This window comes from Mus caroli, chromosome 16 (genome assembly GCF_900094665.2).
Source record: "Mus caroli chromosome 16, CAROLI_EIJ_v1.1, whole genome shotgun sequence".
Classification (NCBI taxonomy): Eukaryota; Metazoa; Chordata; class Mammalia; order Rodentia; family Muridae; genus Mus; species Mus caroli.
Window position 1 is genome coordinate 25,994,450 of NC_034585.1, and position 17,493 is coordinate 26,011,942.

General features: G+C 47.8%; 1 protein-coding gene across 1 annotated transcript in view; it reads right to left on the bottom strand.

Annotated features, from left to right (window-relative positions):
• The window catches only part of Mb21d2 (Mab-21 domain containing 2), a 98,869-nt gene extending 85,298 nt beyond the window's left edge, over window positions 1-13,571 (bottom strand). Inside the window, exon 1 of the mRNA XM_029470502.1 lies at window positions 13,319-13,571. Within this exon, the coding sequence (XP_029326362.1) occupies window positions 13,319-13,529 (211 nt within the window). The 5' untranslated portion in view covers window positions 13,530-13,571. The remainder of the gene's footprint in view (window positions 1-13,318) is intronic.
• Window positions 13,572-17,493: the final 3,922 nt, after the last annotated feature.

Consider the following 17,493-nt stretch of genomic DNA (forward strand, 5'->3'; position numbering starts at 1 on the left):
GCTGACAGTTCAGTTAGCCATCCTGGTGGAGAAACCACAGAAGCCAGAGCTCGGGGCGCTCGGGGGTGGGGGTGGGGGTCATACTGGATCCTCAGTCGAAAGGCAGAGCCACAAACGCATGCCAATGCTTGGCTCCCTTTCCACACTTAATACTGACTGGAATTGGACCAGGAAATGGTACCACCCACAGGGGGTGGGTTTGCCCACATCTGAGTTAATGTAGCCGAGATAATCTCTCACGGTCATGCCCAGAGCGGCCCATCTCCCATGCCATTCCGGATTCTGTCAAGCTGACAATCAAAACCAGCCACCATAAACTGACTCGGTGGCATATTCCAGTATGTCCAGTGCTTTACAACAAAACCATATATAAAGGCAGGCCCATACAACATGGGGAGACAGGCAGGCTACGGTCTTTAAAAAAGCACCAGTCACTCTTCAAAAGCGGTCACAACAGCTGGGAGTTAGTGGCCCACGCCTTTAATCCTAGCACTTAGGAGGCAAGAGGGTGGCTGGTGGATCTCTGAGTCTGAGGCCAGCCTAGTCTACAGGAGTTCTAGGACAGCCAAAGCGACACAGAGAAACCCTGTCTTTGGTTGGGGGCCAGGGGAGGTAAAGAGGCAGATCCTTTCAGTCACATAAAATCCAACTCAGCTAATAAATTTTAATTGCAAAATTACAGTGTACTTTTAACCAGTACTCAGCTATCAACCTTTCAATGGGAAAACCATCTGCTCCCCGTCACCCCAGGACTGACTAACTTTAACTATACCCTCATTCAATCTTCTAAATTGGAGTGAAACCTACTGGTGTGGGGAGAGGACCCTCACAAAACTGCCCTGATTTATTCAGTGCCAGGGGCCCGTTGGCTTCCCTAGAGCTTAAATCAATCAATTAGATGGAGCCCACCTTCTTACCTTCAGAAAGAGGGAACCTGGGGACAGGATGAGGTCTCACACAATAGGCTAGTCAACACACAAAACCACAGCTTCAAGAAATGCTGATCCTGAGGGCTGCCAGGAAACATCAACGAGACCCCCTGACAGCCCCAGCTTCTTGAACAGCAAAACGTGGGTAGTGGGGGTGGAGGGGGCTGCTCTCCCCTTGGCCTGCCACTCCTCACTTCCACCTGCCCCAGCATGTTTGTCACTAGCCAGGGCTGTCCATCTTCTACCACACAGAGCCTGGGATAACTTCCTTAAGGAATAGGGAAGGAATAAAGAAGCCACACTGTATGGCTGAGTGCAGGCCTGATCACGTGACTTTAAGACACTGATTCCCTCAGCTGCAAAGTGAGGATGGTAAACAGCCAGAATCAAATGGATTACTAATTCCAAAGCACCTGCAACCGTGGAGCAAGTGTTCCCTGAGAGTATCCACATTGCCACTGTTGTCCAGCCTTAAAGAAGTCACTCTCCACCACTGGAGTTAAGTGTGTCTATCAGTACAGTGATGGGGGTCGATACACTGTTAAACCCTCGGGACCCGGCTCCCAGACCACCAACCCAAAGAGAGGGTAGTGCATCCTGTCTCTCTCCCCAAGATATAGACCAGCCTATGGAGAAACATAGGGAAGACCAGCCAACCTTCCTTATCCCAGATTTGGATTGTTCAGAGATCAAAATATCCATCCGAGAGTTATGAAAAACAGTTCAGGTGTAAAAGGACAGGACTCAGAGGAAAGAAGCAGGAAAAGAAGAGGCGGGGAACAATACAAAAGACCAAAGCAAACATGACAGACCAAAATACACTCCTCTAACAGCTATTAAAGAGAACTTCAAAGCACAAGGAGGCTTTGTTGCAGAGCAATGTCCTCAACCTTGATGCATAGCCCTCCTGAAATGACTTCAAAGCCAGGCAGTCTTCCCGGAGGGGCAAACACTACAGAGACAACTGGCTTGTGGGCAAACACCTTGCTCAGTATCATTTGTGGTCCAACGCTCTGCGAATCTCCACTCTACCCAAGAGTGAAGCTGAAGATAAAGATAATGGTGTCCCTCCTTTGTGGTCCTCAATTCCCATGACTGTAAAATGGAGGAGGGAGGGAATCCAGCCACCTATGTAAGGTTAAATAGTATGAGTCTTCTAGTGGACTCCACTTTACATGGCCAAAGTCTCTTTAATTGTATTTTTGTAAGGAAGGTTAAGAAAAATGGTATCTGGGGGCTGAAGGGATGGCCGCTCTTCTGGAGGACTCAGGGTTCAGCTCCCAGCCAGGCAGCTCACAACTGTCTTTAACTTCAGTCCCAAGGGATCGGGTGCCTTCTGCTGCTGCTGCTCTCTGCCAGCCCTAGGCATAAAGCATGATCCGCAGACATACATGGAGGCCAAACCCCCGTACACACAAAGAAAAATAAAAAGAAAGAAGGTATAAACGCATGTCCTTGCTTGATAAATGCCATGGCCAAATGCAACTTGGACAGGAAGGAATTGATTTCCGGCTTAGAAGTCACAGTGCATCATCACCGGGGGAAGCTAAGGCAGGAACTCGAGGGAGAAATGAAGCAGAGACCATGGAAGAATGCTGCTTACTGGTGGTTCCGCAGGCCTCACTCAGCCCACATTTTCATCCGCCGAGGGTGGCACTACCCACTGTGGGCTGGGCCCCCCTCCATCAATAAGTCTACAGGCCAGTCTGATGGAGACATTTTCTCAACTGAGGTTCCCTCCTCCCAGATGACCCTGGTTTGAGTTAACAGAAACTAACTAGCACAGTTGTCTTAGTGAGGGTTTTATCACTGTGAAGAGACACCACGACCAAGCCAACTCTCGTGAAGGCAAATAGTAGTGCCATTCCCTGAGGGACAAGCACTCAAATCTCATGAGTCTATGGGGACCAAACCTATTCAGATCACAACAATGTATTTGTTTTCTGCCTGAAATGGACTTCTTAGGTTCAAATCCCCACTCCATCAGTAGCTCAATGATGTCTGGCATCACTGCTTTTCGCTTCTGAGTCCTTATGGGCAACCAAGGGTTACTATTACCTTTCTCACAGCATGACTGATATTATTTTAGTCAATAAAAGCCGAATATAAAATATAAATACACCCAAAAAATGAGGTCATGGTTCTGCCCAATGTGACCAGATGCTCTTGATCCCCAAAGCAGAGAGCCCAAATGCTCTCTAGTATATTCAGTGCACAGAGGATCGGCTAAAAACTCACATATTGTCTGACCTAGAGGGTCAACCCTCACTGTATCTCTTTAAAGTTTTACTTTGGTCTCAATCTCTGAAAAGCTGTGGCTCTCTCACTAAAAAAACCCAAACATTCCAATGCTATCAACCCTGGGTCTTGAAGCAGTGGATCTGGAAGTGAGGTTCCCGAAGCTGCTTAACCAGATGTACAGAACTGCACACTCAAGACTCCATCCCTCCATCCCATACCTACACATGAGGCACTGGGGATAAAGCCAGGAATCCCTGCTAAAAGCCAGAGACCAAAGCACACTCGTGCTCTGAAACCACCCAGCAGCCAAACTGGGAAAAGGTGGGCTTCTTTCACTGCTGCCCTCAACATACACACATGCACTCCTTGACTGATAGGCAGGACTGGGTACCATTTGTGAGCCTTGTTCCACCCACAGGACTGTTGCCTCACCATCCTATCTGTCCAGAGCCTTTCAGGGCACCCACTTTGGTATAAATAAGCCATTTTCAACTGTGGTTTCCAACCCCTACTGGGGTCAAATATCAGATACCCTGCATATCAGACATTTTACATAGCAGTAGCAAAATTACAGTTATGAAGTAGCAATGAAATAATTTAATGGATGGGGGGCACTACAGCATGAGAAACTGTATCAGAGGGTCTAACGCAGCCTTAGGAAGGTTAAGAACCGCTGCTTCAGATGGACCCTGTCTCTCACAACAAGGATGTGAGCCCCTCGTGCATCGTATGCCAGTAGGACTGTGCTGCTCAAAATCAGAAGCAGCCTGCGTGCAAGCAAGCAGGCTGTGCACAGCAAGGGCACAGTTTCGAGAACAAACTGTTGAGCCTCCTTTATTAATCACAACACAAGCCGTACACGCAGCTGCTATTAGGAACAGCTGCAGCTGCTAGGAAGACGTTCTTGAAGCAGCCTAGAAAAGCACTTAAAAAGTTGAATAAGGATCCAGGCATGGGCACATGAGGACCCATAGGCTTTGGGCTTTATGATGCCTCTGACCTCTGACCTCCCTGGGATCCAGAAGCCTGCTCCCTTCCCCACTCCAAGACAGCCTGGGAAAGAGCTGGCATACAAGGCCAGGCAATGGGGTGTTCCTCAGAGGACTGGAGTCTGATGCTCCCCACCCCCTACCCGCTGTCTGTGACCTTCAGCAAGGTGGGAGAACTTCCTTCCTGCTTCACAGGGCTAAGGTAAGTCAGGCGGAGGGTAACCTGCATGTGAAAGTATTTTGTAAACTGGGGAGGACTAGAGAAAAACAAAAGTCTCACTGTCATCCCCTGAACAGTGCAGTGTTCACAAATCAACCCAGGATTTCTCTTTTTTCCTAGCCCTAGGGTTATCAAAAGTGAAATCAGAGAATAGCAGGACTCCAAAGGATCTTGGTAGCATCTGTGTCCTGCTGGGCATGGTACTACAAGCCTGGAATCCTGACCATCGGAGGCTCACCACTAGGGAGGCTGATGCCACAAATCACAGGCAGCCTGGGCTAAAGTTCAAGTCTCTCCTGAGCTACAAAGCAAGCTCCTGTTTCCAGCATGAAACTGGTAAGCATCCTAAAAAGCCCTGTAATCTAACTTTTTAAGTTCCCCTCATCTCCATAAAAACACGAGCTTTGGTCAAGTGTGGTCCCACCTGGAAATCCACCACCTACAAAAAAAGGAAATGAGACTTACTATAATTTAAGTAGTCCTGAAAGTGCTTGCAACTGTCCCCCCCTCTCTGCTTGCTCTTCTGTCTACCTGGAATACACTCGGACCTGGGCGTCAAGCAGCCAGCTCCTTCTGTTTCAAGGAAGTCTTCCCTGTCACTTGCACTCTGTCCAGCCAGAAATCCTCACTGTGATTGGCTGCACTACTTGTTTTCTTTATGACTGCACCTCGATTCATCTGCAAGTTTAATCACGGTATCCATCCTCCAGAGAACAGAAAGAAAGAAGCCTTGGAGGTAGCCTCGCTGTTCGTATTCACTACTCGATGTTCTTACATGGTGACTACATGACGGTAGTAGCTACGCGAGCATGCAGTTGCACACCAACCATGAACTAATGTATGAACGCTTAGCACCATCCGCTGTGTATACGAGGCAGACATTGTTAGAAGAAACAAATATGAATACAATCTAGACCAACTCCCACTCTAGGCTTCATTTAGCTCACAAACAGTACACAAGTCTTCTGTACTGAGGAAAAAAATATTTTTTAAAAAAAAGAAGAAAAACAAACAAATTGAGTAACAGTTCCATACACCTGTTTATTTACAGTGGTTCTGTCCCTGGTTCTCTGTCTTGCGCAGAGGGAATTCATACACGCACGGGCATTGAAGAGTATGAAAAACAGCTCTTCCCCGGAGACAGGACCTCATGCAATGGCATAATTATGAACTGTTCTTACCTGACCACTGAGCTGACAGTATTTACCTAAGCTTGTTACAACCAATGCCACAGACCGTAAGAAAAAAGCTGGGCAGGGCCAAGCAATCAGGAAAATGTATGGCCACAGGGTTTGAAGTGCATACTCTCAGCTAATCTGTCTACAACAAACAAATTCTCCTTGGCTCAGGAGGAAAACAAAAAGCCCTTAGGTGGATGACACCTGTGGCCCTGGTCTTGTCTGAGAAGATAGAATCGTCCCCCAAACCTGTGGGAAATGGCTGAGGGTCAAAAGCCCTGGAAGTTCTTTGCTGTATTCTGCACCAAGAGGCAGCAGTAAGCTGGAGTGAGTCGTGCTCCACAGTGGAACCTGCAACCCTGAGTCGTGTCCCATGACCTCCGGGTCTCGATGCTCTCACGCATAAATGGCAGTTAAAACTGCCTATACAATCTCTCACAAAGGCCTAGCCTAACCCCCATTATACAGAATAAGGATGTGGACTGTAATCTATAAAACACTTTGTTTACTGTGCAAAGATAAATTATTATCGACTGTAAATACTCCATTTATAACAAAGAATTGCTGTAATTGGAGTCCCAGAGGAAGCATACAGCCATTTGGAGCATAAATGATAGAACATGGGGAAAGATAACTAGTGTAAGTCACCAGCAATGACAGGGGGCCAGTCCAGGAGAATCATAAGATGCCCAGAGGAGAAAAAAACAAGGGCCATACCAAAGGACCCATGCCCATGAGTGTACAAGGCACTGCCTGCTGCTGTTGGCAAGCAGTTGAAGCAGATAGACACACTGGGCATTTCTTATGCTGCCCTTGGGGACGTCTTAAGAAAGGCAGAAATGTCTTATGTAGAAAAAGTCACCTACATTCCTCTACCACGTAAGAAGACCAAGATCTCATAGCTCCAGAGAAGATAGTCAGTCAAGTGTAGCTTAACAGAGAAAATCATGCAACAATTTCAGAAAAGAGTTAATTTCCTTTTTAGAGGATTTTATCTAAGCACAGGCATCATGTCCAACTGGGATCCTTAACTGTTCTTGTGGCAATAGATTCTTTTTATAATCCAGTCCATTCTATGAACTCCAGGGAGGAACTGTATGTATCATTTATTTAGTAGGGTTTTGAGACAGGGTCTTACTTCTTAGGTTAGGCTAGCTTAGACTCACTGGATATCACCCAGGCTGGTCTCGAACTTATGATTCTCCTATCTCCCAAGCTCTGGGATCACTGGTGTGCTCCTTCATGCCTGGCAAGAACAGGGCACTTATATGGAGACAGCAATGTGATACGGATTTTCAAAGAAACTCTGCATTAAAATACACATTTTAAAGTAAATCTGAAATAGAACATGTGATTCTTTGTTATCCCCAATAAGTAAAATATTTAATAATAGTCTGGCGTCTGCCTTTCTTGTGAGACAACAGTGATTTCTTTTACATTTTTATGGTATGTATTTATTTTGTATATGTGCACACATGCATATGTCTATTTTGTGTATGTGCACACATGCATGTGTATATTTTGTGACTCACAATTCATTGTTTCCATGGAGCCAGGTTAGGAAGCCAATCAGGAAAGCAACCCAAGGGGCTGGAGAGATGGCTCAGTAATTAAGAGTGCTGACTGTTCTTCCAGAGGTCCTGAGTTCAATTCCCAGCCACCACATGGTGGCTCACAATCATCTGTAATGGGATCCGATGCCCTCTTCTGGTGTGTCTGAAGACAGCTACAGTGTCCTCATATATATAAAATAAATAAAATCTTTAAAAAAAAAAAAAAAACAAGAAAAAGGAAGAAGGAAAGAAACATGGATCTTCTGTATAGAACCTGCAGTGTGATACAAGAGAGACACTGGAAGGTGACAAGGCTCTCAAGGTCACCCATGTCAGGAGTCTGTCACCCTCAATTAGTACACCACAGAGTGAGCTCCAAGTTGAACAGCGGCATCTTCTCTTAGAGTAAGACAGACGGAGTAAAAGACAGGACGAGGCCTCATTCCACAGGCTCCTCATCAGAGCCTTTCTTTCACTGTGCGGTATAGGACACCATATTGATGAACTTGTAAAAACAGCATCAATCCTGTCGGGTCTCTGTTATACACAACAGTACGCACGTAAGCACTTACAGGTGTATGCACGGCGCAAACACAGATGTCTAGTAAAATGTGCGTGGAAATATCATTAGTGATTAGCATGCAGAATGATTTTGCATCGCTTCTCGGCCTTTTGGCTAAGATCAAGTGTAGAATGATTTTGCTTCTTGTGTTCCAGCTATAGAAAATGGACAGAAAGAGGATCAACGAAGGCTAGGAGACACAGGGTCACCCAGACACCACAGATTACAAAACAGAGCCACACGATGCCCTTCTCTTGGGTTGCACAATGACTTCAGATCCCAAAGCAATCAAACACAGGAAGGAGGTAGAGTTATTAAACCCCCTTGGTGTGTTCTTACATAGAAACTGAGACTCAACTTCCAAAAATGCCTTGCCCAAAATCACACAGCAAGCCTCTAGAAGCTCTGATGGGGAAGCTGGATCCCTAACCCAGGTGAGTGGAAGAGAATATGGCCTTTGCTGAAATCAGAGGCTGTGCACTAGCCTGACTTTAGATCTATGTTGCCAACTTGTCATAGTAAACTTGGGCAAATTTCTGGTGTTTTCCACTCACTGGGCTCATCGGCACGGATCTAGTCTCCAAAGATAGCCAGGAAGACACTCACTGCGCTTGGGAACAGGTCTAGTAGACAGATAATGAGCAGCCTCAGGCTTTAAGGCAGACAGACAGAAGTGCTGAATGCCCAGTTTGGAGATCTCTAGGGATTCTCAATCAATACATCTGAAATGGGACCAGAAAGTCTGAGTTTTTCTAAAGTTCCCCAGGAGAATTGAAAGGGCTTAGCATTCAATGACAAGTTCTCAGTTTGACAAGAGGGACTCGAATAGGCTGTGAGAATACAAAAGAGGCTTAGCCTAATCAGGAGCCGTGCAGTGTCCAATGATGGCACTAGAACCACAGGACCCAGGACCCACAGCAGCTCCCAAAACTCACCTCAGGAGGATGGAGGACTCATTTCTGAGAACCAACTGAACTTTGCGCACATGTGCACACACACACACATTTAGAGGGGCCCTACTGCCCTAAATGTACAATGCTTCCAGAAAGAGAACAAACCGGAAACCATCTTAGAATTTATAAGGGAATAGCACATTAGTGGATACAACACTAAACCAAGCAGAGGGGGCTGATATGGCGACACTGACAGTAAATGCTGCTGCGTGAACTGGCATCCACAGATCAGAAAGTCACCGCTTCCAAATGACCTCCCTCCTCAGGAGGCGTGAAGATCGCCTGGAAATGTGGTAGGTCCCAGAGCACTCAGAAGCACTTTGAAGGGTGAGGAGCAGTCAACTCAGAAGAACTCTGAAGGGGCCACATGGTGCTTATTGGGCTGGTTGGGGACAGCCAGCAACCTGTTCTTAGAGTGAATATCCAATGCAGGGGTTGTGGAAGAAATGGGATCAAAATAGACCCATGTGAAGTTCTCAAAGTTTCTGCTCCCTGTTTTACTCTCAGATTCCTGCAGAGGCTAACAGGACTTGGTGGGTGGGAGAAAAAAAACTGTACTGAAAGGAACAGACAGCAACCAATGGGCAAAGAGAAATCACCCCTGCTTGTGCAGGCATAGCAGGCCAGTAAGAGCAATATTCCCCAGGATGTAGGTCCTTCCAGTGTCTGAGCAAAGAGTGAGGGAAACAAAAGGGATGCAGGCGCTTGCACTGAAAACACCCAAGTCTAACGGAGCAGCCAACAGGCCGCTCGCTGGTCAAAACTCAGCTCTAAGTGATCCCGAGAAGAACCTGTCCTCTTGGCACCTCTCAGCGGTCCGTCTCCAGGACGGCATCTGCTTTATATAGTTGAATGGGACACATCCTTAAGACTGTCAGATTACAGGAGATGGAAGACGTAGGCACTGGAGCTAACGTCATAGCAAGCACACACTATAAGCTTAACATACACAAACGGAATGTTGGAATTAGCCAGGCTCCCTTCTGCCAGAGCCCATATCCTCCAGGCTACTGCAAACTGGACTCCATACTTCTTTCTGGAGTGAGGCTGTGCTAGTCATTTCAGATGAAATTCACTGTGCTCTCTAATACAGTACCTTTCTTCAATAAATAATAACATGTTTCTTCCTCTCCAGTTAGCATCCAGATACCATGCTGAAAGGATGCATTATTGTTGTCTACGTATAAAAGATTTCTTAAACAACTAATACCACATAGCCAGCAAGGGGCAGAGTGGGGCTGGAACTAGTGTGTGTGACAGTCACTGTGATTTTTTTCCCCCAATCAAGAATTCAAATAGGTGATCTTGTCATGGAATAAAACACTTGAGCTCCGAGTGCTTGCTTCAGCAATCACTGCAGAGGCTGCCTGCGTTAACGTGAAGACTCTCAGTTCGAAACAGAAGCAAAAACCCTGAAACAACTGCTTTCTCAAAACAAAGCTCTCTCTTGCCTGAATCCCGTGCTTTTACTGCTTTTACGATGAATGCACTCAAGTAGGAGAGGAGCGTGTCTGAGTCACCATGATTTATTACCCACTCGTTTTGGTCTCTTTATCCCACTACCTCTCAGCATCTTCGCCTGTGAGTTGGGAATGAAGCCCCTGCTCAGAAAGACCCCATGGAGCTTCTGCCCTGAGAAAGCGGTCAGCAACCGACAGCTGCTCTCATGACCAGGCCACGGCACCAAACCCTGGTCTGTTGGTGACTACACATCTCTTCCTGCCTTCTTCATCTCCTGCACACTCTCTCTTCCACGTGTGTTCCATGGAAAGACCACGACTCTTCCATCCGACTTCACTAGGGAAGGAAGGTAACAAAAGATCCAGCAGAGAGAGTATGCAAATATCAAATATTATTAAAACATGAATGAACTCTGATGATTTCTATGAATTTTGATAAACGGCGTTCATTATGGACTTCCAGCCTCTCGACACACTCTGCGGTCTCTCAGATATTAACTAGATAATAGCAGCCATCGCTCTCCTGAAAGAACAAGGTGTAGAGAAACTGAAGTGATGCTTGGCCTCCAAAGGCACTGGAATCGCAGCACAAACAGAGCCCAGAGTCTTCCATGACCCTCAATGGGCTCAGCCTTAGCCTGTGCAGGTCTTGCTTACACAGGTTACTGGGTATCCTACTGCTGGGGGGCTACTGAGTACACTGGCTGCTTCCTTCACTCATCTGCAGAGCCCCCCCCAAAAGAAAACTAGATAAAATGAAAAGATGGGAAGCTAGAAGGGCCTTGGTCCAAGCTAACAACCTTGTAGCACAGATAGGGTCATCTGACCATCAACCCTGGCCCCCAACTGCCTGCGCCTGGAAGAAGCATTATGCACATTTCCATTAAAGAGGATTGGACAAACGCCTTTGCCATTTCATCCTGACTGAGAGGATAATGTTTTTTTTTAACTGCTGAAAATCCTCAGGTGCAGTTCAGACAAGAGACAGAACAAAGCCAAGAGGACTACCCCCCCCCAACAGCTCCCTAAACAGAGGGCCTGATGCCACCCAAGTGACACCACCTTAACAAGCTTGGGGGTGGGGTCATCAAGACACCCTATCTGCATATTCATGAAAGACTCTAGACCACAGCAAGTGAAAGTGTACAAAAAAAAAGAGATTTTGTTTCTCAAGTCAAGCGAAAATCTGCTTTAGTGAGAAGTAAATCCACATGGGGACCCTGGCTGTCGCTAAACCTTCGCTGGTCTAGAAAAGCCAGCACCTCATTAAAGGAAACCAAGGGATTCGAAAATGAATGCAGTACCACACACAGGCAAGCTCATTTCGCCATCTGCCTGGTAGTACCCAGAGGGGCAAAGGGCTTAGATGCTACTCCTGAAGTCTCTCTCCAGCAGGTGGAAATGCCAAAGTCCCGGGGGGGGGGGGGGGGGGGGGCTGAAGGGTGTAAATTAGGAGTTTGTAGAAGGAAGGGAAGCCAATCTTGTTTACCTGTCGTCAGTGCCGCTGGTGACATTAAACACACGCATAAATTAAGTGCCCTGGAATAATTTACCTTTTGTATGTGACTTAAGACCTAACTAATTCACTGTATCAGATGAAGGGACCGTGCACAAGTTCCCATTGAACCTGACATTTAAACTTACTTTCCCCATCACCTCCCACGACTCTCCTCACCACTATCTCTACACACAGACAAGGGGGTGGGAGGGGGGCTACTATACCATAATGGCAGGCAGTGGTTAGTTATGCCAAAGAGAAAGGCCATGGTTAAGCAACTTAAATAACTGCCTTGAGCTTTCTGTGTGTGTGCCTAACCCCACCCCCAACACCCATCTTTCTGACAATCACTGGTTTGGTTCTAAGATATGGAGGCTTTGTAAGGGCTTTTACCCTCCTTTCTGAAAGCTGACTCTCACCACATCGTGAATTAAAATAATAATTCAATTAAACAGTCAAACATCCAAATATGGATCTTTCAACCACATTCCCCACCTAGAATACCTAGAATAAACGCGTGGAGTGAGCAGGAGAAGGAAAACATACTCCCGTGTTTAACACGGCCCATCCAACTTGCTTAATTCTTCATAGGACCAGTGGACCACATTCAATCGGTATCAATTCGACTTGAGCTAAGAGAGGCAAGAAAAGGTATCTGGAGGGAATAAGGTACGAAGAAACAACAGTGCAATCTCGTTAGATCCCAAGACCATGCAAAGACTCTGTCCTGTAGTTAAAAGGCCTTTGTCAATCACAATTACCACGATCTGAAAAATTGACTGTGGAAACCTTTGGAGAGCAAGGCTCCTCCAGTCCAGCCCTGCTGAATGTAAACCACGGGGCCACCACTGCTGCATGACAGCGCTACACACTCAAGGCTCCCAGCAGCGGATGCTCATTCTACAACTCAGAAGCAATAATCCCACCGCAGGACGCCAGGGATGGGGTTGGATCCCCGGAACCCATTATTTTTCTTCATCTTTCCAGACCCGTAGGTGAAGAACTGGGGGATACGATGGGGGGGGGGGTTAACCCAGGGCTGCTCAGAGTGGGAAACTTGAGCACCTCTTAGCCATCAGTAGGACAATACACAAAGACGAGGGGGACAGCGCTCCTCCGCGGCCAGAGCTCTGAGTTTAGTCGTGTTCAAGCAAGGAATTAGGAATTCCAGCTCAGCAACAACCCGGAGAAGCACCGGAAATGCTTCCGACCCCTTCAAAGGGAAGTCGATTTGCAAATCAAAGTTGCAGGCAACTCCGGGCGCCCGGACTACTTCCGCGGGTTACTCTGGAACACCCAACAAGTTTGGCCACCCGGGGCTCGGCGTGACAGCGCCGCGCCGCAACCACGACAGAAGCAACTTGTCGCTCCAGCACGGGTCGGCCTCCACCACGGCCGCCCGGGCTTGCAGGAAAGCCGGTGTCAGCCGGCCCGAGCCGCTTCGGGGACTCCCCAAGCCAGGAGGCGTCTCCCGCCGCCGCCTCACCTGCCCGCCAGCCCCGCGGCCGAGGAACCAACAAAAGAGCGGGCGATCGGGAAGGAGAGGGGCACCCCGCGCCGAGCGCAGCAGGCAGGAGCGGAGGGGGCGGCTGAGCTGGCGGTGGAGAGGAAAGGGGACCTCACGGAACCAGGGGTGACACCCCGGGCAAACGCCAGAGCGGGGACCATAGCTTCCACCCGCTCCATCACACCCGCGCACACACGCATACTCACACATCCTCCCCGTTCTCCTTACCCAGCATGGAAAAGATGAAATCCTTGGCAGTGTGGATCTCCAGCGCTCTCTGGTCGTCGTATTCCCGCTGGTCGTGCCTAGTGAATTCCTGGATGAGTTTGTTCAGTTCCTCCACCCGAGCTCCAGACCTGAAATCCAGCTCCGGGAAGGCAGGCTTGTTGTTGCAGCCCAGGGAGGCTGCCTTGCTGGCGGTGGGAGCCGCCATCTTCATGCAAAACGCGCCGAGCGGCGGCTCCGCTGCGGCCGCGGCACCCACCCCCGCCCCCCACCCCGCCCCGGCCTCCCGGCGCGGCTGGGCAGCCCGGCCCGTGGGCGGGCTGGCTTCTGGGCGGGCCCCGCGCCGCGCTGCGCTCGGGGCGGCCGCGCTCCTTCGCGGGAGGAGCCCGACTGCAGCGAGGTGCGCGTGTGGCCCCGGCCCCGGGTCCTCCCGCCCCCGCCCGCTGCGCCGCTGCGGGCTCCTGCCCTCCTCGAGCCCTGCCGAGATCGGTGGCGGTGTCCGGGAGTGGACTCGAGCCTCCCCCGGGGCAAGGAAAGTGAAGTGGAAACAATGTGAAATTCACCAGCGCTGAAATCAACAAGCTGCCGGCTCCGGTGTTACGGAGCCAGCAGCAGCATTCCCATTTAAAGGGACAGCGCACCCGGTGGGAAGAAAATAAATAAATAAATGGCAGAGGTTCGCGCGCCCCGATCACTTGCCAGTCGGTACTCGGGCTGACGCGCGTGGTGTGGACGCTTTCTTTCTCCACCTCCACCCCCGCCCCTCTTTAGGGGCAGGGCTTGCCAAGCGCAACCAAGGAGAAAGGAGTCTTCCTACTGTGATCTTAGGGCGGTGTCCCGGGCGAGAACGTGTCTGTGGGCGCATTTCCAATGTCCATCCCGAGAACTTTAGTACCTTTGCATGGTGGAAAAATATAAAATGTACCTTTTGTCCTTTGTCGCCTAGAATGATAAAATCAGCGAATCAAGAAGGGGTGCCAGTCATGCCGCGTATAGACACTTCCAATTAACCATTCAAGTATCCTTACCTTTGCCCTTGGTAATTAGTTTGCCTGGGTAACAGCTCATTCAACTTAACAGATAGTGCCTTAATGAGAGCCAACCTGCTCTCAGACAGATAGGAATCCAAATGCGGGATGTGGGGGAAGGAAAACAATGAATTGCCCCAGGGTACGAGGAAGATGGGAGTGGGAGAGGGAGGAGAGGGAGTCTCCCTTTTGGCAAATAGAGTTTGAGCACTCGCTGTTAGCCAGACCGGAATGACAGGATATTGACTGGGATGAGTCCTGGGACTTAGCCCTCACCCTCACCCACACCCATGTCCCCACTGGAACTAGGGTTTTCAAGACATGACTGCTGTAGTCCAAGTCTAGTTTATCAAGACCGAATGGCAGATGTGGTTTTAATGTTCAAGTGATTCACACACTTAAGGAGGCCTATGGATCCCTAGGAACAATGGTAAACTGTCCTCTATCCCAGCCTGTGGTCCCATCGGCCCCTTTAATTTTCTTACCTGAGTTTTCATCACTGAAAACTCACATTACCTTGTAAGACCTGGACATCCAGGCCCTGCCATACTTACCTGTGTGAAATAGGATAACCATTACATCTTCATAGGCTGCTTTAAGAATTAGGTGAGATAAGACTGGACGGACACCATTTAGTATAAGGAATGACACATTAAGTAGCATGTTAAGTAGCCATTAGCTGTATCAGCTTCCACTGTTGATACAAACTTTAGGGTCCTGGGGTGAGTGTGTGAGTGTGTGTGTGTGTGTGTGTGTGTGTGTGTGTCCCTGCATTTACATACACTGTATTGTTGCCTGGTGCCTGTAGAGGTCACAAGAGGGCATCAGATCTCCTGAAACTAACGTTCCAGACAAATGTGAGCTGCCCTATGGATGCTGGGAGCTGAACACAGGGCCTCTACTACAAGAACAGTGCTCTTAATTGCTAAGCCATCTCTCCAGCCCCTCCCACAGGATCTTTACAAAACACAGATTTGCATGGACACCTCCCCTGGAATTTCTCTGCCTCTTCTTTCTGTTCTGTAAGCCCAACCAAGGCCAACCTCATCCTTTCTTGCTCTGATAGCTCCTCCAGGCCAGCCACAACCTTTGCCCCCACAGCTGAGTAGCAACCCTGTTGCACTCTTAACAGAAGCTTGCATGTGACACCTATGACTCCAGCTTGCCTTCTCATTGTTATTGCAAGTCCCACATTGCGAGTTAACTGGCATGCACCATATTCTGTGCCTGATCCCCAGCCCCATACATACAAACTCAGGACACAGACAGAGCCTCTATAAAATAGTCAAAACACTTTCCTCTCTTAATTTCCAAAGCCAGCAGTAAGTCATTACTCCTCCCTTTTTGCTGCCTTTTCTTAAGATAGTTGCATCATAGAAAGTCATCGGGTTTCTAGCAGAAATCACTCTCAAATGTGAACTAGCTCTGAACTTGGTGGTTTAGAATGAATGAGATCTTCATTGCGGACACTTCTTTCTGGTCAGTCAGATTAGAATTCCAGGAATAATAGACCTCCACTGAACCTATTTATATTGAGAATGTTACTGAATGGGAAATACTTTATAGATCTGTGACAAGATGGCATAACCATCTCTGAATTGCAAAAAGTTAGAGGAAAAAAGATAAGGAATGCATTTCCTCAACAGACTCTTGGATCATGCTTTGTCCTCTATGTCCTTGGAAACTCTATGTCTCCATCACATATGCAGGCAACTGGATTTAACAGTTCCTGTTCCACTTTATGTCATATTTTTATTGTTTTTTTTAAAGGAATGGTCTCACTATGCTGCTCTGACTAACCTTGAACTCACTATGTAGTGAGGTTGGCATAGAACTCTGTGTAGGAAAGGCTGGCCTGGAACTTAGAACCCTCCTACCTCTGCCTCCTGAGTGCAGAAATTACAGGTATGTACCTCTATGCTAAGCCATGTTGGGGTCTAAATTAGTGTATGGCAATGGACAGACATCATCCCTTAAAGTCTCAGAGGTCATTGTTTAGGTGACAGCAACCACTCTGGGCAATGTCAGCCCCCAGTATTTCACCACCGTTTGAGAGTTGTTATAAGTGGACTGTTCTTTGAGTGAAATTAATTCCTTGCATCCCTTTTCATCTCCTATGCATGCTATAGGAGGTCAGAGAAGAAACAGTTGGAAGAGGCGAAGAGAAAGAACAGTTTCTATCAGAGCCATTAATATTTGAGCCTTGCAATAAGTATGCACGGAGGGCGGGAGGACCGCCATCTAAGTAAATACTCAAGTAGGGCTTCCTTCACATCCCCTTCCAGCTTCAAAGCAATCAGAAGAACTCCATGTCTCCCACCGGGGAGGGGAACTTGTCCATTTTCCTGTTGTCACAAGCACCTTGAGGAAGAGACTTCCACGTTGCCTCTCTGGGGCTGTTTGTTTTGAAATACAACTCTGCAGATTCATGGCAAACCCTCAGCTGAGTGAGTATTAAAAATAGCAAGCTCCACGTTCACATGACGAAGTAACAGAATATAATTTTAACCAAAGTTTGTCTGGCCAGACAGGGATTTAAATAGCAGTCCAGACCACAAAGATGTGCCCCCATTGGCCAGGCTGTTCGTTGTTCTAGCAATGGAAATGACCCAGGTTTCTTATGATTTGCCAAATATGTACAGAAAAACAAGAAGCAAAGATCACAGGCACATTGATGGCAGATAAGAGTCCATCCACCCTCTTTCTATTGCAGATAGGAAAATCAGACCATGGAAATAATTATTGAATTTCCATAGTGTCAGGGGGCATGGATATCGCCATCCAATAACATAATCCTCATTAAGAAGGATGAGGAGAAAAAAAGAACGGAAGGAAGAAAGGAAGGAAGGAAGGAAGGAAGGAAGGAAAGAAAGAAGGGAGGGAAGGAGGGAGGGAGGGAAATAAATATCCCTGGGAAATGCACTTATTTCACACGAGACTTACATATTAATAAACCAGGAATTACTGAAGTTTGGAATCATCTGTTTATGTTTGCAAATCATAGATGCATAATTAGGACTAGAGCTAAATCAACCTATGGTGGTTTGTGTGTGGAATGTCCCTCACCGACTTAGGTATTGAACACTTGATTCCCAAGTGTCATCACTGTTTAGGGAAGCTTAGGCTGTTCAGCCTTACTGGAAGAAATGC